Source organism: Carassius gibelio, chromosome B6, assembly GCF_023724105.1.
Source record: "Carassius gibelio isolate Cgi1373 ecotype wild population from Czech Republic chromosome B6, carGib1.2-hapl.c, whole genome shotgun sequence".
NCBI classification, from domain to species: Eukaryota; Metazoa; Chordata; class Actinopteri; order Cypriniformes; family Cyprinidae; genus Carassius; species Carassius gibelio.
In genome coordinates this window covers 6,091,477-6,118,322 of record NC_068401.1, presented here as the reverse complement: position 1 = coordinate 6,118,322, position 26,846 = coordinate 6,091,477, and the positions used below count along the sequence as shown (strand labels likewise).

General features: G+C 38.1%; 1 protein-coding gene across 2 annotated transcripts in view; it reads right to left on the bottom strand.

The window, feature by feature from the left end:
• The window catches only part of LOC127959014 (metabotropic glutamate receptor 4-like), a 102,377-nt gene extending 77,153 nt beyond the window's left edge, over positions 1 to 25,224 (bottom strand). For both annotated transcript variants that reach the window (XM_052558018.1, XM_052558017.1), the window contains exon 1: positions 24,335 to 25,224. In XM_052558018.1, the coding sequence (XP_052413978.1) occupies positions 24,335 to 24,862 (528 nt within the window). In that variant the 5' untranslated portion in view covers positions 24,863 to 25,224. The remainder of the gene's footprint in view (positions 1 to 24,334) is intronic.
• Positions 25,225 to 26,846: the final 1,622 nt, after the last annotated feature.

The window sequence follows — 26,846 nt, the reverse complement described above, 5'->3', positions numbered from 1 at the left end:
CTCAACATCAGGAGGAGGTTAAAATGAGGGCTAAGAAAATCACTTCTTTAGTAAAAATCAAAAAATGTAAGCCCTTCAACGCAACAGCTCAGAAGTGGCTCAGACATATGCACATTGATTTTGAAACCATACACCATCAAATGAATCCATCAAAAGCCCAATTACATGCTCCTCGCTGACATTTAATAATTATCAAACACAGTCATAACCACTCAAAACATCCCATTAGGCAAGTCAGATCCTCGCCTGAAAAAACTGCATTGTGCCATAAATACACACTCTCTACGTACATCGTGGTTGTGATTTGATGTTATGGAGGCTGTGTGGGATATAACACATGCAGCGGGTCCTACAGATAGCTTTGACAGTCATAGGATGGATAAGGCTGGGATATCTCTCAGCGGTGCTGCTGGCCGGCCTGAGTGCTGTGATCACACAGCGAGTGAAAATGAGGGATTGATGTTTGCACCACATCAAAAGGCATTGCCTGTTTTCGCGGTTACTCACAAGCATTGTGAGGCAACCTCGCCAATCTTACACGCTGTCCCATATGTTAGTACACTTCTTAATGAATATTTACATCATTGCAGAGAAGCATCCTTAAAACAGAGGGTGGAATATTCCGCCGCAGTGAGTGGGCTTAACATCCACTCAGCTCCATTAGCCGAGTGTGGGGGGCTGGAAGAAGCTCTGTGGATGGTTGGGAGCAAAAGCTGGTGGAGAGAATGAGGCACGAGAGAATCATTTACAAGCTCCTCATCACTCACATTGCTCCAGAACTGCATGAAATGCACCCCCCCTCCCCCATCATCCAATGGTCTGCCTAGGATTTTTCGCGCTGGGATAACTCTACACAAAATGAGTCGGTGCTCCGAAAGGAATGGCTAGCACCATGTCTGTGAGTCCCCACAGGCCTGACGAGGTCTCGCTGTGTACCGTGTGCATTTGTCCAGATTTCCCAGAAGACACTGTGCTTTAGTTTACGATGCGGTTTTTGTTTATCAGTGCTGACAGCGTTAACACTCTGTGGACACCAGCCATACTGAGCACGACTGTTATGACCATAAAGTCCAACAATATTTCACCATATATACTGTGTACTACACATAATATACAGGGGTCCTTCCTAAAATGCAGTGTTTAAGCGTAAAATAATACACCTTTGTTGTATATATGACAGAAATATGCTTTGGTCAGTTCAGGTACTTTGAACTTTATTATTAATACAACAGTAAGAAAATGAAGAAATTGGACTATGTAAGGATGGAAATAAAAATCAAAAGTTCAACTGTGCAAATTCAGGTTAGATAAAATGAGGGTGTAAATTTGTTTATAAAATAATACATATTAATCTGTTAAATTTTCAAACAGGACGTTTAATGTTGCACAGTGAATGAAAACCAAGTAATATCACAAAAATGCATAATTTATCAAATCCATTGCTAATATTCACTGATGTTTGATTTGCTTTCGATCCAAAGTTGGGTCACTTCCAGGGGGCTGATTTTAGCCAAAAAGGGGATATAATAATTACAAGGATATTTCATCAGCATGAAAAGTTATATTGCAGAAAGCGACTTACATTGCATTCAGGCTATCAATTTTCTCCTAACATGTGTTTCCTGGGATTCGAACCCCCAACCTTGCACTTGCTAACGCAGTGCTCTACCACTTGAGCTAAAGAAACACTGTGTGTGTGTGTGTGTGTGTGTGTGGGGGCGTGTGTGTTTGTGCATGTGCGTGTGTGTGTGTGTGTGTGTGCGTGTGTGTGTGTGCGCACTTTTGTTTTTGTGACATATTGTGTATACTACTGTTTATAATGACATTGGTTTGACACAGGTATTACAAGAAGAGGGTGATTTACAGTATTGTTCAAAATAATAGCAGTACAATGTGACTAACCAGAATAATCAAGGTTTTTAGTATATTTTTTATTGCTACGTGGCAAACAAGTTACCAGTAGGTTCAGTAGATTGTCAGAAAACAAACAAGACCCAGCATTCATGATATGCACGCTCTTAAGGCTGTGCAATTGGGCAATTAGTTGAAAGGGGTGTGTTCAAAAAAATAGCAGTGTCTACCTTTGACTGTACAAACTCAAAACTATTTTGTACAAACATTTTTTTTTCTGGGATTTAGCAATCCTGTGAATCACTAAACTAATATTTAGTTGTATGACCACAGTTTTTTAAAACTGCTTGACATCTGTGTGGCATGGAGTCAACCAACTTGTGGCACCTCTCAGCTGTTATTCCACTCCATGATTCTTTAACAACATTTCACAATTCATTCACATTTCTTGGTTTTGCTTCAGAAACAGCATTTTTGATATCACCCCACAAGTTCTCAATTGGATTAAGGTCTGGAGATTGGGCTGGCCACTCCATAACATTAATTTTGTTGGTTTGGAACCAAGACTTTGCCCGTTTACTAGTGTGTTTTGGGTCATTGTCTTGTTGAAACAACCATTTCAAGGGCATGTCCTCTTCAGCATAGGGCAACATGACCTCTTCAAGTATTTTAACATATGCAAACTGATCCATGATCCCTGGTATGCGATAAATAGGCCCAACACCATAGTAGGAGAAACATGCCCATATCATGATGCTTGCACCTCCATGCTTCACTGTCTTCACTGTGTACTGTGGCTTGAATTCAGAGTTTGGGGGTCGTCTCACAAACTGCCTGTGGCCCTTGGACCCAAAAAGAACAATTTTACTCTCATCAGTCCACAAAATGTTCCTCCATTTCTCTTTAGGCCAGTTGATGTGTTCTTTGGCAAATTGTAACCTCTTCTGCACATGCCTTTTTTTTAACAGAGGGACTTTGCGGGGGATTCTTGAAAATAGATTAGCTTCACACAGACGTCTTCTAACTGTCACAGTACTTACAGGTAACTCCAGACTGTCTTTGATCATCCTGGAGGTGATCATTGGCTGAGCCTTTGCCATTCTGGTTATTCTTCTATCCATTTTGATGGTTGTCTTCCGTTTTCTTCCACGTCTCTCTGGTTTTGCTCTCCATTTTAAGGCATTGGAGATCATTTTAGCTGAACAGCCTATCATTTGTTGCACCTCTTTATAGGTTTTCCCCATTCTAATCAACTTTTTAATCAAAGTACGCTGTTCTTCTGAACAATGTCTTGAACGACCCATTTTCCTCAGCTTTCAAATGCATGTTCAACAAGTGTTGGCTTCATCCTTAAATAGGGGCCACCTGATTCACACCTGTTTCTTCACAAAATTGATGACCTCAGTGATTGAATGCCACACTGCTATTTTTTTGAACACACCCCTTTCAACTAATTCAACTAATTGCCCAATTGCACAGCCTTAAGAGCGTGCATATCATGAATGCTGGGTCTCATTTGTTTTCTGAGAATCTACTGAACCTACTGGTAACTTGTTTGCCACGTAGCAATAAAAAAATATACGAAAAACCTTGATTATTCTGGTTAGTCACATTGTACTGCTATTATTTTGAACAATACTGTATGAGGTATGATTGGCTGGCATGAACTAATCAGTGTTTGTATTTCATTGAGATTGGTCAGTTGGGTAAGTTTCATGAGCTTATAGTGCCTGTGTTGTGAATATAAAAGAGGGAAGTGATTGGCTGCTTGGGATGCATTACCCTTGATACTGCCCATGTTTGACATGTGGCTCTTTGAATGAGTGCTGGCAGTTGGGTTATCCTCCAGTCTGTCATGCATGCTGGCTGTTGGCAAGTTCTCAGGTTAGTTCCTGGTGTAGAAATATAGAGGCTTATTACCTTGTTTGCTTTTAGTCATTGGCCTGCAAGTAACTGTAATCCTGGATGGTATGCGACCATGTGTATTGCAACATTGTACAGATTTATTGATATGTATGCAGTTTCTTCTTCTTTTTTTTTTTTTAATGAGTTTTTTAGTAACTTTCTGTTCAATGTCCGGCAGGTTTGATTGCACGTCCAGGGGTTTCCAGTGATCTTAACTGAAGCCTAAAAAACATCAAGTAACTGTTTTGTTATAGTTTTAACAGTCTGTTATATATTTTTTTTGTGTGTGGTTTTAGGTAGGAGGGGTTGGCCATGGTGCCCTGTATTGCGTGTCCACATGGAGTGCTGTTTAACCTTTTTTATTTCTTTATTTTCAGGAGTGTGTGTCATGGGTATTGATTGTGGGGTACAAATCTTTGGGTCTTTGCTGAACACCTCCCTCTTGATTATTTTATTTTATTGTACTTATGGTTTTGTATGTTATTGCCGTAGATTTGTGATTTAAATGAGACCGTTAAGTGTTGTATTTCTTGTTTGTTCTTTATTGTATGTTAATAAAGTGATTCTTGTTGAATATGTCTATCTTCATGCTCACCCTGCCTTTGGCAACGAACCTGTGTCCCTTTTGCTTAGGGCTGTTATGTCCTGGTGTGTTCCAGGTGGTGTAGTCGACTAGGATTTCTCTTATTAGTAGTAATTTTTAAACGCCTGACCACTTCTTGCCACATGTAGAACACAAAAAAGAAGATATTTCAGAGAACATTAACTATTCCTATGAGACAGTTATTATTATTATCATTTTTATTATTCAGTATGAGATAACCAGACAACCATAGCACACAATCAGTCTGGTCAGAGCATAAGGGCTGAAATGTTGTATTTGTTCTGGTTAAATTTAACCTAGGCTCACAGATGGTTTAGCTCACCTTCAAGCACCTAAGCAGGGTTTATGAGCGATGAAGGTGTGATAAAAAAAAATTGAGGAGGGGGTGGTGTAGAAAATATTGATTTGGTGTTGAAATGCTGCTCTATTTGAAATAGCAGGAGAAGCGTTAGAATATCATACATGTGGGAATTTTTGGAAAACAATGTTATCTGTGCTTCAGCATCTGTTTCTGGGTTATGCAGTCCTCTTTTCTGTTAAATCTGAATTCAGTTCTCCACACACCCACTCTCAGATCCATTAAGGCTCTGTCTTGTGCACAGCAACCTCATCCTTCTGAGCCATTGGCCTAAAGAGTGAGCAGCTAGGAAACCGTCTCCAAATGCAATCGATCCATGCATTTCAGTGTCTCATTTACCCTAAATGCATTTCTAACGTCCACCTCGTCTCAGAACGAATGTGCCCTCGGTTCAATGATGTATGGAAAATGCTGAACATCCGCTCAAGAGAAACAAAACCGTCCAGACAAAACTAATTATTTAAGCTCATCAAAATGCTCTACTTAGTATGTGTCATTCTGAAGACTCATAGAAATGCAAATAGTGTTTTGGTAAACCATAGGGGGAAAATACAGAAAAATGCTCACCATAATTAACTAGTTGCAAGCTAATGGTCTAATGCTAAAATGTTTCATTTACAAAAAGCAGCTTAAACATGACTCATGATTTTGATGTCTTTTCTTACTGTAAAAGCCCTGGGGTTAATCTGTTTGTTTGTTTCATGTCCATAATGTAACCAACCTTTTTATGTTAACATATTTCAGAGGGAATGTGAATAATTAAAACAACACAAAAAAGGAACAGCGTGGAAGCAATGCACTCTATATATTGTGCGCTCCATTGTGTGTTGTTAGCATAACTGTTGCAAAAAAACATTTTTTATTTTATTTTAAAAGGTACTAAAAATATACTTTCTAATTTAAGAAAACTAATAAAACTTTTTCACATATAAAATGTATTTCTTTTTTATGCTGGAGTAAGTCAGCTAATTAGCTGACACAATATATATTTACATGTATTTATTTGTATGTATATACTGTGTGTATATATATATTTATGTGTGTGTGTGTGTGTGTGTGTGTGTGTCTGTGTGTGTGTGTGTGTGTGTGTGTGTGTGTGTGTGTGTGTGTGTGTGTGTGTACACGAATTGTATTAAAATTCTGTAATCACTTTAGCTAACAAAACCTGATGATCCATGAAATCCACAATTTGTTCATTAATAATTCAAATGAAATGGGGAAGGAACTGGGAAAGAAATGTTCTTATTATTTAGTAGCTATACAGAATCTTAAATATTTCTTATTCGTACATAAATTTTTTTGTTGTACTATTTTCCGACTCATAAACCATGTTTATTTCCATGTCTAAATTAGATTCCAGATTTTCGATGCAGTCTCACACTTTTGGACATCACAGAATTATTTACTCTTATTTATTCAGTTGATTTGGGGCATACATAAAGCATGTCTCAAATAATGCCACAGCCTTCTTCCTTATTCCAAGTTTTGAAGCAATGAGAAACTACACTCATAATTTACCCTCGCTGCCCACCTGCAATGCTGCTATTATATAGTTCAATGGACCATATGCCTAACAGCAAAGCATTAAATCAGACATGACTGAGGCCAGCTGGAATCAATATCTCTCTGTTTTGCATCCTCAGACTCTGCTACGAAGACTGCACCAACATAATATGTGATTATGGCCACAGGCATTATGACGAGATTTCATTCTTACGATTTGTGGCCATAAAAGACTGATGTGATGTATGACCATGATTTACACATTGCTCATTATACTCTTGTGTTGTCTTTTTCTAGCACACCATAAATCTGAAATCACATGAAACATGCAAAATGTTCATACAATTAGGTATGTAAAAAAACAGAACTTCCTCATAGGGCAAATTAAGGTGAAGGACTCATGTTGGAATAAACACTGGAAGAAATGAAACTGATGTTTTGTTGGACACTGAGTGTTGTGACTGGCAGGTTTCAGTTTCATTAGGAACTATATAACATCTCAAGCCAATAAACATCAATAGCCTCAATAGCTGCCGTTATAAATCGCAGAACGGAGACTATGAGATGTCAGAAGCATGCTGCAAGTATTAGATCCAACGCAGCTTTAATGCCCATAACTGCATCCCATTTCCTTTTGGTTGATCCATAGATTGAACCAACCAATCAATGGCATCCCAAAGATGTTTCAAAGAGATAACATCCTACAAAGAAGGATATTGCATTCTGAAATTATATAAATTCTTCTAAAACTATGTTTTGTCGCTCACAGAAGCATGTGGCTTTGGCAAGTTGGGTGAGCGATGGACAGTAAAGTAAGCTAAAGAAGCTGGTTTTCTTAGAAATAACAACTTAAAAACAGCACAAACCATTATAGCAAGTCCAATACTCTGAACAATTTCCAGTTGATGTCTAATTCTACTTCCCCTTGCCTATGTGAGATGCACAGACCGGTGATGCAGCAACAGCAATGAGTTTTTGAAAAGGACTTGAGGTACTGAAAATCTAATAACATTGTGAACATTGTACAATCATGATGTATTTTAGGGTGCTTATGAGGTGCATCATGTTCACTGCAACAGCTGTCTTTCTTTGCAAAAAAAGCATGTTCCCAGAATTCTCTTGACACGGTGGATTGTTGTAACTCCATCATGTGCATCACATCTGAGATGGAGTGGTCTGTTTGGCATCTACTATCTGTACTCTTTCTAACTCACTTAAATAGCACACTCTGCCCATTATCACATGAAACAGCACACTATACAGAGGCAGTGGCCTATTTAATAGTAACTGAATTTCCTGGTATAGTGAGCAGTACACATTACTCACACACATCCATCCATTTTCCAAACTGCATGTCCTACACAAACACACACACACTATATTTACATACATACACACTGTAGATACAAGCTATATCTTTCAGTTTGGGTTAGTAAGATTTTTAAAAGAACTTAATACTAGTATTCAGCCAGAATTGATAGTGACATCAAAGTCATTTACAGGTGCTGGTCATATAATTAGAATATCATCAAAAAGTTATATTCATTCATTACACACAGACTGATATATTTCAAATGTTTATTTCTTTTAATTGTGATTATTATAACTGACAACTAAGGAAAATCCCAAAATTCAGTATCTCAGAAAATTAGAATATAACTTGAGACCAATACATAGAAAAGATTTGTAGAAATCTTGGCCAACTAAAAAGTATAGAAATGAAAAGTATGAGCATGTACAGCACTCAATACTTAGTTGGGGCTTCTTTTGCCTGAATTACTGCAGCAATGCGGCGTGGCATAGAATCGATCAGTCTGTGGCACTGCTCAGGTGTTATGAGAGCCCAGGTTGTTCTGATAGTGGCCTTCAGCTCTTCTGCATTCTTGGGTCTGGCATATCACATCTTCCTCTTCACAACACCCCAGAGATTTTCTATGGGGCTAAGGTTAGGTGAGTTTGCTGGCCGGGTGCCGCAGCATAAATGGCTGCCCACTGCTCCGGGTGTGTGTTCACAGTGTGTGTGTGTGTGTGTTCACTGCTCTATGTGTGTGCACTTCGGATGGGTTAAATGCAGAGCACGAATTCTGAGTATCGGTCACCATACTTGGTTGAATGTCACGTCACTTTCACTTTCACTTTCTTTAAACCAGGCACTGGTAGCTTTGGCACTGTGTGCAGGTGCGAAGTCCTGATGGAAAATGAAATCTGCATCTCCATAAAGTTGGTCAGCAGCAGGAAGCAAGAAGTGCTCTAAAACTTCCTTGTATACTGCTGCGTTGACCTTGGACCCCAGAAAACACAGTGGACTAACACCAGCAGATGACATGGCACCCCAAACCATCACTGATGTGGAAACTTTAGACTGGACCTCAAGCAACGTGGATTGTGTGCCTCTCCTCTCTTCCTCCAGACTCTGGGACCCTGATTTCCAAAAGAAATGCTAAATTTACTTTCATCAGAGAACATAACTTTGGACCAGCAGTCCAGTCCTTCTTATTTAGACGCTTCTGACGCTATCTGTTGTTCAAGAGTAGCTTGACACAAGGAATGCGACAGCTGAAACCTATGTCTTGCATATGTTTGTGTAGTGGTTCTTGAAGCACCGACTCCAGCTGCAAACCACTCTTTGTGAATCTCCCCCACATTTTTGAATGGATTTTGTTTCACAATCCTCTCCAGGGTGCGGTTATCCCTATTGCTTGTACACTTTTTTTCTACCACATCTTACCTTCCCTTCGCCTCTCTATTAATGTGCTTGGCCACAGAGCTCTGTGAACAGCCAGCCTCTTTTGCAGAAGTGAGAAAAAAACTGTTTATTACGTTTGAAATCTAGATATTTATCTTTAAAAATGCATGGATTCGCTACAGGGGGCCTTTATTTTTTTAAATATGTGTGTGTGTGTGTGTGTGTGTGTGTGTGTGTGTGTGTGTGTGTGTGTGTGTGTGTGTGTGTGTGTGTGCGTGTGTGATTTGACACCAAAATATAAATGTTTTCATGGATAAATGACACTGTTAGGCCATCCATTTACTGAAAAGCAAGAAAACAGCTCTCATTGTTAGATTTCTCATTACAGCACCCCTGTAAGTCCTCTGGTCAGTGTGTCCAGTTTGAAAGCTCCACTGATCTGGCTCTCAGTTGGGTAAGTGTCTGGCACTGAGATGAGGAGACAGGTAATGCTTAGAGTGAGTCAGTGCCCAGTCCCTTTTTGGACGTTATTAGGGTTTTACTGCTTTGTAGTAGAGCGCGCTAATGCTCAAAAACAAAAGAGTCCATTGTCAAGATCTATCTAGTAAACGAACTCTTCCAGCTCAGGGAGCACCTTTAAGAGGCACTCTACATAAAAGCAATAACACACAGTTGTTTCCTCTCTCATGGTCTGACTGCATGGTTGATGGTTTGCGAGTTTTGATTTTCTCCTGAGCACACAAATAACCAGCTTTTCTTTTAGTTTTCCTCTTTATGGAATCTGCTGTAATGGCTGCATGACATAATGATGTGGTGACGTGTTTTTTTTTGTTGTTGTTTTTTTTTTTACATCAAGTAATGCTAAAAAAACATGATCTTTGAAAACAGAACAACATACATGGGATAAAACAACATGGCTCCGATTGCCCAGTTTGGAATCAGTCTTCATTTAGCCGCAAACTCAAATAGATGAACTGAAGCTGTGAAGAAAGGAATACAGAGATAAACCCTCAACTTTACCCTTGGTCATTTGTCTCCAAAGAGATTGGAAAGAGGGAGAGTGCGAGGTAAAAAGTGCAGTCTCTAAAGGCCCTTGTTGACAGAAACAAAGGCTGTGGAGAAAGTCTCTATAATAATACCAATACCACCATATTTGCTGACCTCCAACAACCTCAAAAGAAAAGACTCTGATGAAGGTTTTAAGTTCAGATAAGGCTAGATTCAAAGAAAAGCAGAAAATTAAGGATTCGAGAGAACAAGGCTGCATCATCTCGCACAAGTGGCACATGTATTGAACTGAACTGAATCCAAATCTGTTACCTTAGGACTTTCAAATCATCCAGATTTCAATAGCATTTCACTTCTTGGGTTGGCCCAATGGAATAATTTCAGTTGTCAGTACTAATGTCATAAAAATCTATATAAATTCCAATCCCACTACAAAATTTTGCAATTGATGTGCTATTGGGGCGGCAGTGGTTCATGTAGGTTGTCTACAAACCGGAAGGTTGGTGGTTCAATCCCCGGCTCCTCCTGACCAAGTGTCGAGGTGTCCTTGAGAAAGACACCTAACCCCATCTGCTCCCGATGAGCTGGATGGCGCCTTGAATGGCTGACACCGCAGTCGGTGTGTGAATGAGTGGGTGAATGTGAGGCTAAAATTGTAAAGCGCTTTGGATGGCCATGTGGTCTGTTGGAAGCGCTATATAAATGCAGTCCATTTACCATTGAACATCTGTGTAATTGATTTGTTTATGAGGTAAACATTAATATAAACATGAATTTCTTCATGCATTTTGTTTTGTTTTCCAGTAAAAAGTAATATAAAACTATATATAAAATGTTCATTTCTGTGAATTGTGAGGACTTTCCATAGACTTCTATTACTTTTATACTGATCAAACAACTTTTTTATCCCCTAACCCTACCCCTTACAGAAAACCTGTTTGCATTGTCAAAACTTTAAATCCCTGTTTATGTCCACTTAAGAAAAAACAACTATACTTATATTTATACACCACCAAGTAGTTTCAAATAGTGCGTTTGACCATACATGCAAACATTGCTACATACATTGCTAGCATTGCTAAATGCAACATTACCTTGAATGCACGTGAAGTTGCATTTAAGCATTAGAAAGCAGCTGCTTGTCAGTCTATCATTGAGTCTGTAGAAAGACTGGCATCTGTACATTTTTTACTATAGTAGTGGTACTTCTGACATCCCTTCGCAGTTCTGCCAGCGCTTTCCTGCACAGCTCCATTTGGCCCCATCACTATAGCAGACCATTAACCAATGTGCAGTAACACAAATACTCTGACGTATGGCTATACACACACAATAGAGCATAGTGAAAAAGAAACACCCCAGCATGGAGGTTATCCATCAACGTCGCAGCAGTGAGAAAATGAAAAGCTTTCATAAGGCGGCCCATTCCGGCTGGTGCATTTGCTATTGAGTGCACTTGACAGTGTAAACAGATTTGTTGGCCAGCTTGGCTATCACCCCTCAACTAATGGGGTTGAAGAGGAATGGGCACACCACGCAGATATTGAACAGGAGCGTTAATCTTGATTCAGCTGTCATTTCCCCAATGAGGTGTTAAATCAATATAGATATGGCTCCCCAGTTCTAAGCTTTACCTCTCAAGTTCACGCTCAGGAAGAAGCTAAGACTTTAATGAGGAGCATGTTAACCATTTGCCTAGACTCTTTTAGCAAAGACAGATTCATCAGGCGCCATAGTCTATCTACTCAATCATGGCAAGTTGTCAGGGGAAATTCAGATCTACCCACCACACAAATAATGCACGACGTTGTCTATCCTCTGCAGTGCGCGCAGTTAGTAAACCAAGACAATCCTGTGAGCAAACAATACCAATCAGCTCAGAGAAATGGCTGTGCTGATAAAGGTTGACTTGTTTTGAAAATGAGTGCTGACATGCAAAAAACTATCTAACAAATGAACAAACTAAATAAATGAAAACGATGCTTGCAATCAAATTGTATTGTCAGGAATTATGCACACATATATCAGCACAAACTTTGCGGTGATCTATGACTTTGGCATTTTGGGGGTTGTTCACAGGCTTCTTACACTATTAGCATCAACTGTGTGAGCCTGAATATGTGCATCGAAAGAATAACTTGTCCACTCGTCCAACAACAAGGAAGACAGTGAGACCCACTAGAGAAATAATGAATTGATTTTTAATTTTTTGCTTTGTATTATCTGTTTATTTATTTATTTTTTACAGAATGCCAGACATTCTTTGCAGTGAGGAAAGGGCTGGTGATCCACACAATTTAAAGGTTTGCTACCTCAACTGAAATTTGAATGAATTGCTCAAAGCCAAGTCTCTTTGTAAGCAGTGATGCCCATACTTCTCATCAACTGGGGAACGCATCACACAGTCATTATAGTTTCGGTTAAAGATTTTCTCTTTCATTTTCTCTGTCTTAAAAGGTTTTCTTCACATCTTGCACTGATATTAACTCTCTTTGATCTTGTCATGGTAGATGATTTGCTGCCCTGTCAAGACAAAATGTAGCGAAATCTGAATGTGAAGTCTGAGGCTTCTGTTCTAGCAGAATGTTCACATTATTATATACAGCAGGGCAGGGGTCCAAGATGAAAAGCGTATGTGTGGGGTCCCTCTTCTCTCTCTGGGTCCAATGAGACTACATCATAGGCTAATCTTCATTCTCAACATTTCTGACAATGGCTCTGCAATGAAGTCCAAAAGTCTGAAATCACTTATGGTAGATATGGTAGAAAATATGGTAGATCTGGAAACCAACAAGGATTGAAAGGAAAAAAATCTAAAGGAAAAAAAAAGGAAAACATTTGAAATTTTTCTAGGTCAATTAAAGCAAAAATAAAAAAAAACAAATAACAACATCAAAACTTTAAATAGTTATGATGATAAAACAAAACTAAACAATTAAATATTTATTTATTTTAATTTATTAATTAAATTTTAACATGTGTATAGAAATCAGTTATTTTAAAGTGTGATAATATTTGTAATATTACTGTTTTTTACTGTCTTTGATTAAAAAAATTGCGATGGTGAGCATAAGAAATTAATTTCAAAAATATATATATAAAAAAAGTACCCACCCCAAACTGTACAGCATTGTATGTGTGTGTGTGTGTGTGTGTGTGTGTATTAATTTAAATTAAATACAATATAATATAAATACTGTAATGGATAATAAGAAAAATACAAAAAAGAAGCATTTTCCTTTTGACGCCACAATAAATATTTTGTAGATTCACATACATTTTTTGATTCCTACATACACTAGTGCAATATCCTATTCAAACTGCACTGGTGATGTGGTAATATCCAATCATGTTGCAGGTAAATATGCTGCCACAATCTGTTCCAGTCATATTCTAATCATACGTACATCAAAAAATATGTTTGAAATAGGTTATGTGGTTGTATTGAATTTTGATTGGATGTAGGTATCTCAAAGATGAAGAAAATGATTTGATATCAGGTATAGACAGGAGCGTAAGCCTCTAGCCTTTACGGTATTGTTTGTGCCACAGTGAAGGAAAAAGCACAAAGTAATAGGATGGGGGGAGGGCGAGTATGCTTTGAGGGAATTGACCACCTTGACAAGCGAGGTGGAATGGAAGTCGGAGTCAATCTTCGAGCTGCTTCACTGGCGTGACTAGTATACTGGAGAAATCCCTAAAGGGAAGGGCACTCCAATGAGTTTTCCCAAGTTTAGAGCCAGCCACTAGCAAACAGACAGGACCACACATCCAGGCATCATTTCAATTCTGATTTTACACTATTATTTTCCAATGAGAAGTCCATTAGGGCATGTATCTATATGAGGCTACACATTGCACACTGAGCCAGTGCTAATACACAAATCAGCAAAGAGAAGAAGAAAAGAGGTAGCCGACTGCCATTACATGCAATCACACTTGATGTGCTCCCTACCAAACAACATGAACACTTTCTGTGTTCATTCAACATGGCAGGGACTACGGGCAGATCAGTCTGTTTTGTTTTAAGAAGACATGATTCAGACCTTGAATTAACTATATCACCCAAGGCAGAACTCCACTAATTCACTTTTACAAGGATGCACTGGAGACTTGAAAAAAAAAAAATTAACCATGTGCAAAACCATCAAGCAAAGCAGAGCAACCTGCTTCAGTATTGCAGCATTGTGAAAATCTAGCTCATACTTTATGTTCATTCTTCCTCATGAATTTCATATTTCATGAATTCTACAAGTTGACTGCTATTGAGGGTTTGCCTTTATACATCAAAATGTTACAGACTACAAAGTAAAAAAAAAGTATTGCCCAGAAGCTGATTTTTCATTTTAGATGATTCTACCACGAAAAATAAAATAGTGACAACAAGGAAGCAATGGCACAACATAGTGAATGTACAGAGCTAGACGAATTGACTTGGCTCCGATACTCCGATAATTTGTTCTAGAAATTTTGTGGTTTCATATTGAAATCTCAGATATATATATTTTTTCTTACTGCATACTTCAGTACCTTGGCAAATAAGAGCACTGTGACAATTTTGAGATGTTCACATAGCAGCAGAATATGGTTGTCAGACATATATTTGAGCTCTTAACGCAGTTATATTCATAACCGGTCTGGCTGTTTATGGAATGTTACAACTGCATTCAATAACTGAACTCACATTTGTAATTTTCTGGATTCATAACCGTATATTTGACGAACACCTGCTGTGTAAAAAGAACCGTGAGTCATACAGTGCGACATATATACAAAGACAGACATGTTCCGTTTTTATGTGTGGATCTGGTAACATACAAATATAACAAAATGAGTGTGTCACCTGAAAATTTCAGATCCAGTCACTGTCTTCCACAGACGCAAGTCTCCTTAGTTTCGTGGCCTGCGTGCAACTCCATCTCAAACTGCTGTTGGTTCATTAACGTGAAAATCACTCATGATGCGTCAGGTGTGACTTTCCATTAATATTTACAATGCCATATATTAAATTTATTTCAGTTACTGTTACATTGATTATGATTATTATTATATGATTATATTGTTATGATTATTAAAAATCACAGATTTTTGTGAACTCTGAAATCTGTAAATTGATTTGTGAGTGAATCAGTCAAATTGTTTAGTGAAATGTTCAGCCATGTTTCTTAACCAAATCAAGTAGTTCGCTGAGCAGACTCGGTTCTAAAGAGCAATTCTCATTTGTTTTTGAGTTCAAATAATGATAAATTCTTCTATTGAAATCCATGGAGAAGGTAAAATGTGTGTTGTGCATATTTTGACGTGATCGACCCGGGTTCGAATTCACCTTTTGGCAAATTTTTTCTCCCTTTTCAAATTCCAAATTACATGAGAAAAGCATTTATTTTCAATGAAAATTAAGTAATCAAAAACTTAAGCGTAGGTGTAGGGAGGGCTTTATTGTCCCAGTAAGGTGGGATCCATTAAATTTACACTCAATATGTTACTATTGCATACTGTTTTATAATGTACTACAATACTGAGTTGCAGATAATTGCCACTATTTGCAGTAAGTAGTATAAATAGAAGAAAATCCTGCTATTTTAACATAGTGCAAATATCTATAGATTATATTTATACTTAGTGTAAAAAGCATATCACTACAAAATGCTGCTATTTCTACTTAGTGTAGCCGCTGCCTTTTTTTGATAACTGCCAGACTAATGGCAACGATGCAATGTTGCCAGATGTTGCTATTAAAATAAACAAAAACGTATAAATATCCAATTTATAAAATATTTTAAATGATTTTGGTTTTTATAAGATAAAGTTATCGCTGACCCTAACTTTCTAAAGTGTTAAATTTAGTGTAAAAACAAGTAAAAAAAAAAAAAAAAAAAAAAAAAAAGGCTGCATCTCGCACTTTCACTTGCTCACAACTCTCTGAAGACTCGTTCATTTCGGAAGCGTCTCGCAGCGATCATTTTTATACCACGGATGCTAAACATTCTGAATTCGGTGACCTCATAGCTGGCTACGGCCATGGTCACAGTGTACAGAATATGGTACCAGTGGCTCATTTAATGACCAGAGTGGGCCTAACGCAAACATTTCTAATACATTACACATTATTTCAAAAACCCTGAGACGAAAAGCCAGTGGGAACCTCTGAATAGGAAATTATGTTAAATTTGTCACTCCAATCCCTTGCAATAGAGAATTAGTTTGTAAGGTGGTAGAAACATGATCACACGCTGGGTAGGTGTAATTGAAAAATGGAGGCGCTCTTAGACGGAGAGCTATTACGATGTAACCCTCATTGAGAGGCAATGTCAAATTGAACCTCTAAGCAAGCTACTCAAATGATGGCAAGTTTGCTTCAGAAATCAAAGAGACCCAGTGTGGTATTTTTCTGCCGACGGGTAAAAGCCCCATCTGTCACACAGGAAGAGAGACTATTTATTTGCCATAACCTATACTGAAAAGAAAGCAAATTAAAATAAATGGAGGCCTGTTGAAAGCATTTGAATGTTTGAATCTGTGAAAGTTCATATATCACACATTGCCATGTAAATGATTCAATTTACAGCACTCCAAACAAATAATTAAGAAGATATGAAGGATAATAAAGATTGTTAAAATTAGTCCCTCAGACCTACTATGTTGAAAAAAAAAACTCACCATAAACCAGTTATTTTATGAAAAGATTCAATGCTTCACATAACAATGTGGATTAACTGCAATTTTCCTGGCCTAGCAATTGCCATTGTCTGGGGTAATTTCAATGTTTCATTTTACATGTCTTCTTTACATCTGTTCTCTCGTGAAATGTGCAAATCTGTAACACCACTGAGTGACTGATAAGCAATAGACTATGTAGCTTTGCACGTGTGATTTGAGTAAATAGACATGTATTTTCCATAAATATACAGCAGTACAGTGCCTCCCTGAACATGCATTAAGAATAGCATTGAATTTCTAAATTAAAGATGAAGTGTGTTTTTGTTTAATGCTAAAAATACTTTCATTCATCTTCCCAGCCCAATATAAACTAAGACACCTAAATGTATACGTTTAACAGGTAGATTTCCCCTAGAAAAAAAAATTTAAATACTGTGAAACATTCTGTAGTAGAAAATATTGTCCTGTTAAACTGAGCATCTCAACCGCCCAGAAACACTAGTTTAATGGCTTAAGATTAGGGCGTGGCTAACTGCTAATTTAACCAATAGCATCCTGTCGCCAAAAACATTTTCACACTTCACCTTTAGGTTTTAAATTCTGAAATATTTCCTCACTTGAAAACTGCTCTTTTTGCTTTCTCTTCCAACATCACCTCAAATATAGCCATCAGCAGTGATTTTTGAAGTTACTTGGTGAGAGCAGTCAGGTCAGAATCCTGGGCAGCAAGACTTAGGAAGACCAGAAATGATAAGATGGAGGAAAATAGAGCAATATCAGACATTTGAGTGGAAACAGACAGTAAGACAGCAGTGTAAACAGGCCAATTTAAGAGTGAGTGTTAACAATTGTTATAGCGACCCTTCCCTGGCTCTCTGAAACTCTTTATAGTGCTAAAACAATCAAACATCCACACAGACAAAACAACCATTGAGAGTTTATATCATGAATCGACTGTCCTCCTCAAAGTGTCTGGGCGGGAATGAGGGTTTAAAATAGGGGTGTAAAAAATCTGCAGACGATTACATCGCCCTCCAATTTAATAACTAAATTACAGGCGCAGCTACAAACCGTGCGGCATAAACATTCACAAGCCTGCTGAAAACACAACAATATTGATCAGTGATGTTCGTGAATACAAAACTCAATGCAAGCGAGCAATGATTTTTGTAAATAATTAAATCTAATTTTCACCCTAAACATTTTTTTTAACCACTGACCTTTTTTTATTGAAAGTAAAGATCTTCTGTTAATGTCAACACAAAATGCCATTTTCCAAACCATTCAGATGCATTTGTCAGTTAATGGGGATGTTCAATGAGAAAAAATATTGGGTGGGGTCAGATTTTATCCGTTGGACATCATCGATGGATCGTGAAAAGTGGTCTTGCAGGGAAATGACAAATAAGCGAAAAAACTAATTTGTTTGATTTCTTTGGAACAGTGCACAGTAAGATGAAGAACGTGTATCAGGAAAGTAAATGGGGTACAGTTTGATTATTTTTTATGTTGACTTACACTCTAACACTCAAAAAATAAAATAAGGATGAATCACTATGCCATTTTTTGAGTCAATGATGTACATAAATCATCACTAAAATAAAATAGTCAGCCATTGTTTAATAGGAACCCAGGGCAGTTCTATGACCCATTATAGCAATTCTGATGGTCTGCCATAACATAAATTTTTAACAGACTGTTTGCATTATTACCAAGATAGAGGGGTAGTTTTGCTTTATAGCCATGGAAGTAAGAGACTCTGTAATAGCTAGAACATTATCAGCGCTGGTAAACATCTCACGAATCCAAAATGCTTTGGATAGTTTCATTTCGAGAATTTCTGGCACAGAAAAATCAGTGATTAATCCAAAACAAGCTTCCATTTTATATTAACAATAAGAGAAGGCAAGAGGGATGTGGCTGTAACGTTTATGACAGCTTTGAGTTTGATGCTGCAACTCTCTTGTTAGATAAATGATGCTGGCAAATTTCACATAACTCCAAACAAGAGTTGCTTTTTTCTTTCTGACTCCAGCCTTTGCTCTGAATGTCAGATTTTTCAATACATAGATGTTTAGGAAGGGTAATTTGCTGCTTCTAGCTGCTGTTATGCAATGCTGATGTGAAATATTAATCGTGAAAAGCTCAGGACTGGCAAATCTATGCTAGGGAAAGTGCTTTTTGTTAACCCCCTAAACTGCATGCAGGTGGCAGACCTTCCATCTTGAGCAGGGTGTTCTTGCAAGAGTATGCAGTTTTCTTTCTCCCTGGTGCTTGTGTGTGTGTGCATGTTTGAGGTAGTGGGCGACAGTCCCGTGTGTGTGCATGTGCATTTGCGTATGCAAGTATGCATTTTTCCTGTTTCTCAGTGCTTCGGATTCCATAATTGAAAACTAGTGAAATGCAAGCAAAAGGCCAATAGCTGCATCTGGTCAGAGAGCATGTTAAATTCAGTAAGACTGTCTGGAGCAAAAAATGCTTTTTGCTGATGCACAAATTCTTTTACTGCCTTGGGTAAGCATACATCAGTTCTTTGAGCAGATGTGGCAGATATTTACAGTTTTCTACTCTGTAATGCATACAGGCACCTTTCGCACAAGTACTGAGGCAGTACCGTGATGGTATTAGATGATTATTCCAAGGTGCTTTAAACAGGGAAAGTATAGGAATGAGCCATTGTAGTGTTGGATTTTCCTATTCCCTCACTATAGGAACATTTTCATTGGTACTTTATTAAATTGTCTGATTAAAATGAATACAAAATACTTAGAGCATGTTTAGTATCAATCTAATTCATGTCTGTTTATCATGTTTGATACAAGAGTTGGTTATGGTCTTTACATTTAATTGGCCAATCAAGTTTTAAAAGGGGTATCACATTCTAATGCAAGTTTGTATAACTCTTTTTTTTTTTACACCAGTAGGTGGCAACAAGTGACTGCATTATGAGTCATTGGCTACATTTACATGCGCAGTCCTTTCAGTTTCGTGGTTCAATCCGATCGAGTATTAGAAGAGGAATAAACCACCCCCTTCAATCCGATCAAAATTTAATTCAGATCGAGCTCAATCCGATCGATTAAGGTGTTTATGAACGTTTTTCAGTCCGATTGAGCCGTCAATCCGATTACAAACAGATTATTTGGGTGCATGTAAACATAGCCAGTGACACATTCATTCAACCTGGTCGTTCAAGACACTAATTTGTCCAGAAACACTGCACACCTCATTGAGGCTGTCTCAGTTGAGAAAAGCAGCTGTTAATACACTGATGTTCCATGTGAGGTGTAATTACTGAAATTGCGACAAATGGACCAAAACATTTAAAATGGAAATGTAATTAAAAATGGAAATTGAGCTGTTGTATCAAAGCAATATCATGTTTATGATACCTACAAATACTTTATATATCGCAACAAATACTTTAGTGCAAATTCTGCTAAAGAAAACAATTTTATGATATTACTGTTTAGTTTTCAGATTTTATTGCAATCTTGACAAGCAACTTTGGCAATTTTAGTCTTTTCCTATTCAAGTAGACTGCAGCCTTACCTCCATTACCTAACATTGAGGACTGACTTGCCTTAAAGGGACTTCATGTACCATAGTACTGAATGATTACACACTCTGGTACTTCAAAGAAGACCATGCTATTGCTATGGTACATGCCCAAAAAATACCACGGTAATAATACCATGGTGCTTTTTTTGTCAGCGAAGAGTCTCAGTCTAATCCAACATTTTTCAGTCAAATGAAAACATCCCTCTTACCAGTCCTTTTTTTATATACATTATACTTTGATGGTCAAAGCTGAAGCCATTATCTAAGTGGATTATAAAAAGATTACATCAGCTTCAACCGAAACCTTTCAGGCTTCCGGTAAAATGGCTCTGGATGGAACGAGTACATGTTGTACATGAGTAGAGGAAATTGTAAATGATTGGGAGGAAACCAAGGCATGTATGCGTTAGAGTGCATAACAGTTCGGTGAGGTGTATCTTTATTAACCACACCCAAGGTGTGCTTCTGAACTAAAGATCAGTGCACTGTTGATCTGAAGATCCTAATAAGAGGGTTTGCACAAAAGCCCTCAGTAAATTTATGAGCAAACGAGCTCCACCCGCAGTGAAGACTGCCCAGTTGCCCTGTCATTGCACCTGCTGCCTCTTTTACTCAATAACACCAGTGTTTTAACTGTGAGCTTTAAATGCGCTTTTATCACCACTCATGCTCTAGGCCTGTCATCTCGACTCGCCGCTGCTGAGTTTCCTCTGCCTGTGATCTGTCTTTAATCACAACTCTCTGGCTGATGAATGGCACTGTGTAGTCTGCGTTTCAGAGGGTAAATATCCATTAAACGTTGGGCATCTGTCTCTGGGCAGCTTGGCTGAGGAATGAATGAGAATCGGCCTCGCTGACGCCAGGTCAGTGCTATTCTGAGCTAAACATGAAGTCCTGCCTTATTCATATACCTGCTTTGTGAACAGACACCAATTTGATCCCCAAACCCAAACTATTTTTTATTGCATAACCACCGTCCCCTGTAAAATGGAGAGAAATTGGATCTCTGAGGTTGAAAGCAATCAACGGACACTAAAGAATGTCTTTAATGGTTAGCCTTGAGCTACACTAATTCTTATAGTCAGGTTGATGTTCACAATTCAGACTCAATTAACAATTCATGCATTACATATACAAGACATGCTACAATACATCATGTCAAACCCATAATCCACATTTACTATCTGTGTCCCGTATTGCATGTTAACTGAATCACGGGTGCAAAACTGTTTTATTTGCATTTTCAGAATCTCCCCCTGAAGTGATCATCAAAGTGTGAAAGTGTGCCATTAAACATTCAAAATGAAAAATTACCTCCCTTCATAACAATGTGAATATAAGTGAAAAGAATCTGATCTTGAAGAATGGAAGTGCTGTATACTAATTTGGAAATCTCTTTAGCTCGGCTTCATCCATTAAATGCTGTAAGTGCTGTGTTCGATACATCGATATGACGATGTATCATCACAGAGATTTTAAGATATACAGCTGGCCCTCTATCACATTGTGGCATGAGCGCTGCAGTGGACCGTGCTTAAGTTGAATACAAGAACAACTTTTAAAATGGAGTAGAAAATGTGAGGTTTCTAAAAAAATTATGAATATAGCAAAATATATACAGGCTTCAACAAGATTTAATTTGGCCGCAGAGGAACACAACTGGGGTTGCCTGATATAAAGAGACCTAAGCATGTAAGCATGAAACAACAGTACGATATTACCTATATTGTACTTTGGGACAGTTATGGAGGCCCTTCATATTGCAGAGGTCAACGGCCCGCTCTGCCTATAGGTAGCAATGGCCCTATAGCATGCAGTGTTTAATAAACAGCTGTTTTACTAAATTCTACTAAATTGCACCAAGGCGAAATTCAGTGCAGTCCTTTATCATGATACATATCGTATTGTGCCCTCTGTATAAGGATACATATCATATCGTGACTTTAGTGGTAATACACAGACCTAGTATATGTTTTGTTAGCAATTGTTTGGAAATAGGCCAAGTTAACATTATCAGATAGGAGCCTTGCAATTTGCACAGAATGAGTGGAGGAATGTTACTTACTATGTTTGGTCATGGCTAAGTGGATGTAAGAACCTCCAGATTGCTTTCTTATCAATTATACATTTACTGGGACAATGCTATTCACTCTGCTTACCAAAGGAGAAGACCAAACGACAGGGGAAAAAAAGATACAGATGCAACAGCAACAAAATCCAATCTCACACATCAGTGTATTCATTCCAAACCTGTGAAAAGACGAGCAAAGCCGTCTCCAGCATTTGTTTTGTTTGCAAACCTAGTCCAGTGGTGTTCAAACCAGGCTTCTTAATGACCTTAATGATCAAGCATCAACAGCTAAAGGTTTGCAACGGTGTTCATTAAGATGTTTTTGTTGTTATTTTCTTTTCTTTTAGTCATTTTTTGTCTTTTTTTTATTTATTAAAATTAAATTGTAATTTTATTTTATTATATTTAAGAATTTAATTTATGAATTTAATTTATTTTAATTTAGTTTTTGTTTTTGTTTTTTTGTGTGCTTTCAAACGATTAATTGCACACATGCATGTATGCATTTAGGAAAAAATATGTTATGTTTAATATACATATATATTTTATAAATTATATGAATATATATATATATATATATGTGTGTGTGTGTGTGTGTGTGTGTGTGTGTGTGTGTGTGTGTGTGTGTGTGTGTGTGTGTGTTGTGTGTGTGTAAAAATTTTTAAATATTGTACTGTATGAGTGTGTTTGTGTTTTTATATATACATAATAAATATAGAGATATATTATGTAAACAATATTTTATTTTGGATGAGATTAATCACGATTAATCTTTTGCCAGCACAATTTTTTTTCATAATTTTATTTATATTATATATTAGGGATGGGAAGGTTCACCGATTTGCTGTGCATCGGGATAGATGCCAGGCATCGGTTTAAAAAGTGTGCATCACATACAAGTTGGCATTTGTATCGCATGCAATGCATGGTTTCTAACATATTTGCACTGTTAATAAACCCTAAGGCTTTTGACGATACATTGATGTGTAAAGACACAAAATGATTGGTCTGTGCAAGAAATTGTCGCCTGAACCGTTGTCGTCGTCTTCTTCTTGCTTTATGATGTATAGCAGACTTATAAGTGCATTAATGCCACCTATTGACATGCTTAATTGAGATTGTAGATAGCATGTGAGTGGTTTGAGAGATAGGTGGCGGTAATGCACTTATAAGTCTGCTATCTGTTGTAAAGCAAGAAGAAGAAAAAGACGACGGATCAGGTGTATGCGAGACAGACATCATTGTGTTCCTATTGCTCAGTGATAGAGGAAATCAGTTTAGTCTGACAGTTAACCTGCTTTAGACCAGGTTAGTTTCCCTGCAAAATTTGGCACAGTGAGTAGCTTGATCTAGGCCTATGTTAAATTTGCTTTATTGAACAAAATATTTTAACAGTGAGTCGGACTATCTGAAATAAGCCTGACTTATATGATAAACTTGTTTTATGAAACAGGCCTCGAGACATTAGAAGTGATCATATTTTTTCCATTGCATCATATTCCATCGAATCACATTGTGTTCAATCGAATGGAAATTGGATCGCACTGCATCATAACGGGTAAATCATATCACATCGTATCGGTAGCAGCTTCATACAGAATGTAACTTTAATGCAAGTCATGGCCTAGTGGTTAGAGAATTTGACTACTAATCCTAGGGTTGTGGGTTTGAGTCTCGGGCTGGGCTATACAAGGACTTAGGTGCCCTTGAGCAAGGCACTGAACCCCAAACTGCTCCCTGGGTGCCACAGCATAAATGACTACCCACTGCTCCGGGTGTGTGTTCATGGTTTGTGTGTGTTCACTGCTGTGTGTGTGCACTTTGGATGGGTTAAATGCAGAGCATGAATTCTGAGTATGGGTCACTGTATATTATGTCACTTTCGCTCAGTCATGAAGATGCACATCCCATATATATATATATATATATATATATATATATATATATTAAATACAATAGAAGATTTCTAAACTCCAAAAAATCTTTTTTGGAGTTTTTTGGTCCACCAGCCTGGACCAGCATGGAAATTCAGTTTGAACTTGGAAGCAGATAAGTAAATACATCATGATCAGGTTCAATCCAAATCAACAGAAAATAAATAAATAGAATAATGATTATGCTGTTTACCTTAAACAGACGGAGGATATTAGCCACCATTATAGACACGGAACTGGATGACGCTCCAATGACACCCACAACCCTTTCTGGCTTGGTAATGATGGGCGATCCTCCACCTTGGCACTTCACATCCGTGCCATCCTTTTCAATGAGCGCCTGGACAAAAGTGAGGGACTGCTCCAGAGCATGAGTGTCTCGCGAGCATGTGTCCAGAATGCGTGCGCCCAGCGTGATGTTTGGGAGCAGTTCATGGTCATTATTGATGCGGTCCAAAGCAAAGAGCATAGCTTCCAGACGATGGATCCCTTTTTCCTTTTTCAGCTCACCGCAGGGTTTGCCCTCGTGACCCCGGGCGTGAACGGGAAACAGGCCGCCCAATGAAATATCCCCATCAATCCGGATAGAGTTTAAATGTGTGTGGCCTGGACCTTTGGGTTTCGCAGCCAAAGCAATCAGAAAGAGGTAGAGAAGGACCAATGCTGAGCCCTGACAGCGACGATTGGTCCATCCAACCATTTTGCCCATGGCTGAAGACATTGAAGCAAGCCGGTTTCAACCAAAGCGTGTCTATTTTTAGATCTGAGATGTGTCACAACTGAGTTGATGGGTCAATGGAGGCACCCTTTCACAGGGCACAATCTTTTAAAGTTCATAGTTATGTCACGTGGCGATGGGTTTGTAATTGAATGGAATGCTCATCAGGTTCTTTCGGCAGCAGTTCTGAGTCAATCCACTTTATCTCCTGTCAAGGAACTTCCTCTAGGGTCCTTTGATGAGATTAAAGGTTAACCGTACGTCTTTGGTCCCTTGCTCCCACTAGGTTTTCAATCGCTCTGTCTCCTAGTGGAGATGGCTGGGGGTCCTGTGCTGCGAACACAAAGCTTCACCCACCTCTGAGCCTTCCTGGAAAAAAAAAAGGATATGAAAAAAAGAATGAGTAAGCACCACAGAAAGGCTATACATTCAGATGTTTCTGTGGCAGTATGGGCATTGCAGCATTTATGTTCTTTCCTTAAACTTTCCTTTGCCGCACCTTACTGAAAACCCACATGGTTTTTCTCACATGCATGCTCCCTCCCTTTAGTTTGAATTTAAAACATTGCTATGTGCTCCCAAGGTCGAGAAAAATATGCTTTGGCTCCCACATGTCTCTTTTCAACATTCTGAATGAAGGAGCTGCATTCAAATGAAGAGCTCCAATCCAGCAAGAGAGAATTATCTATGTAATGAGCTGTTTTCGTTTCCCCCCATCTGAAATGACAAGCTCTGATAAAGAAAATGAGTTGGGTTGATGAAAATTGCTCTGCACACACCGTATACTGACAAAAGGCAGACCTTTTAATCTTTAGCTGCAACAGTCACCGCGGGATATTTAGGTTCTCGGAATGAATTGTTATTTGGGTAACCTCAAGGTCATTAATTACTTAAAACGAAATTTAATTTGTATGACACTGATCTCGATGTGAGGACAAGTTATTTCCTACAACTTTGACAGTCACTGTTATCATTACTCTCTTAATTGCTGCCTAATTGGGTAAAAATTTACATACTGGACTATTCCATTAGGCTTCTGTGTTTTCAGCATGCATGTGCATGTATTTGAGCAGCTGGTTCGTTTGAACAGAAATGTTGCTTTAATTGTGAGTGACAAATACAGCAAACTGATCTAGCCATATTTGTAATGCCTACACATTATCGTTATCATGCAACATCATGATTCACGGCTTGACTTGTTTTCACCTCCTCCAGCATGCTGAAGATATATTTTCTCTGCCAATTCATATGTATCTATTATTTTGAGTTATACATACCATTAAAATCTCCCGTTATATTGCTTTTTATGTACAGTACTGCATATTTTTAAATGATCACTAAATCCTGTGCATTTCTTTAAATGTGGATGCAGTTTAAGCAATTATTTTCAAGCCTTGATCTCAGCAAATCTTTTTTGCACAATTTGGTTCACCTCACTTATTTACAAGCTGACAGAAAAATCTCAGAAATTCTCTTTTATGCCTTTGTAAATCTAACTGACCTGCTCTCATTCTATCTAGTTTTTTTTTTTCTTATCTCATCCTCTCTTCCCACCTCTTCCCCTATTAGTATACTATACGCTGGCTCCACACTTCTCCTCCTGTGCACAAGCACTTCAAAGAATTACAACAGGGCCTCTGAAGTGACTCTGAAATGCTTTTTCAATGTTGGCAAATGTGCTTTGATATTAAAGAGTGAACTGGGGAATCCTTCCTCCGGGGAAAAAAAAAAGTTAGTGTGAGAGAGCACGGTAAGGCTTGAAGCACATGTTCCATTCTCCCACGCTCACAGTTAAGGGAAAAACTGCCAAACACGTGAGAGATGGAACACAGCCTAGATTCAGAGGTGTTTGTCTTGAATGATTTGCTGTTAGGTGTTGTTAACAGTGTTGGGGAGTAACTAACTAAAAGTAGCAATGTTCCCAACTCAGCTACATTTTTCATTATTGTAGCTTTTTCCAGAATTGCAGCACTCTTCCTTAAAAAGA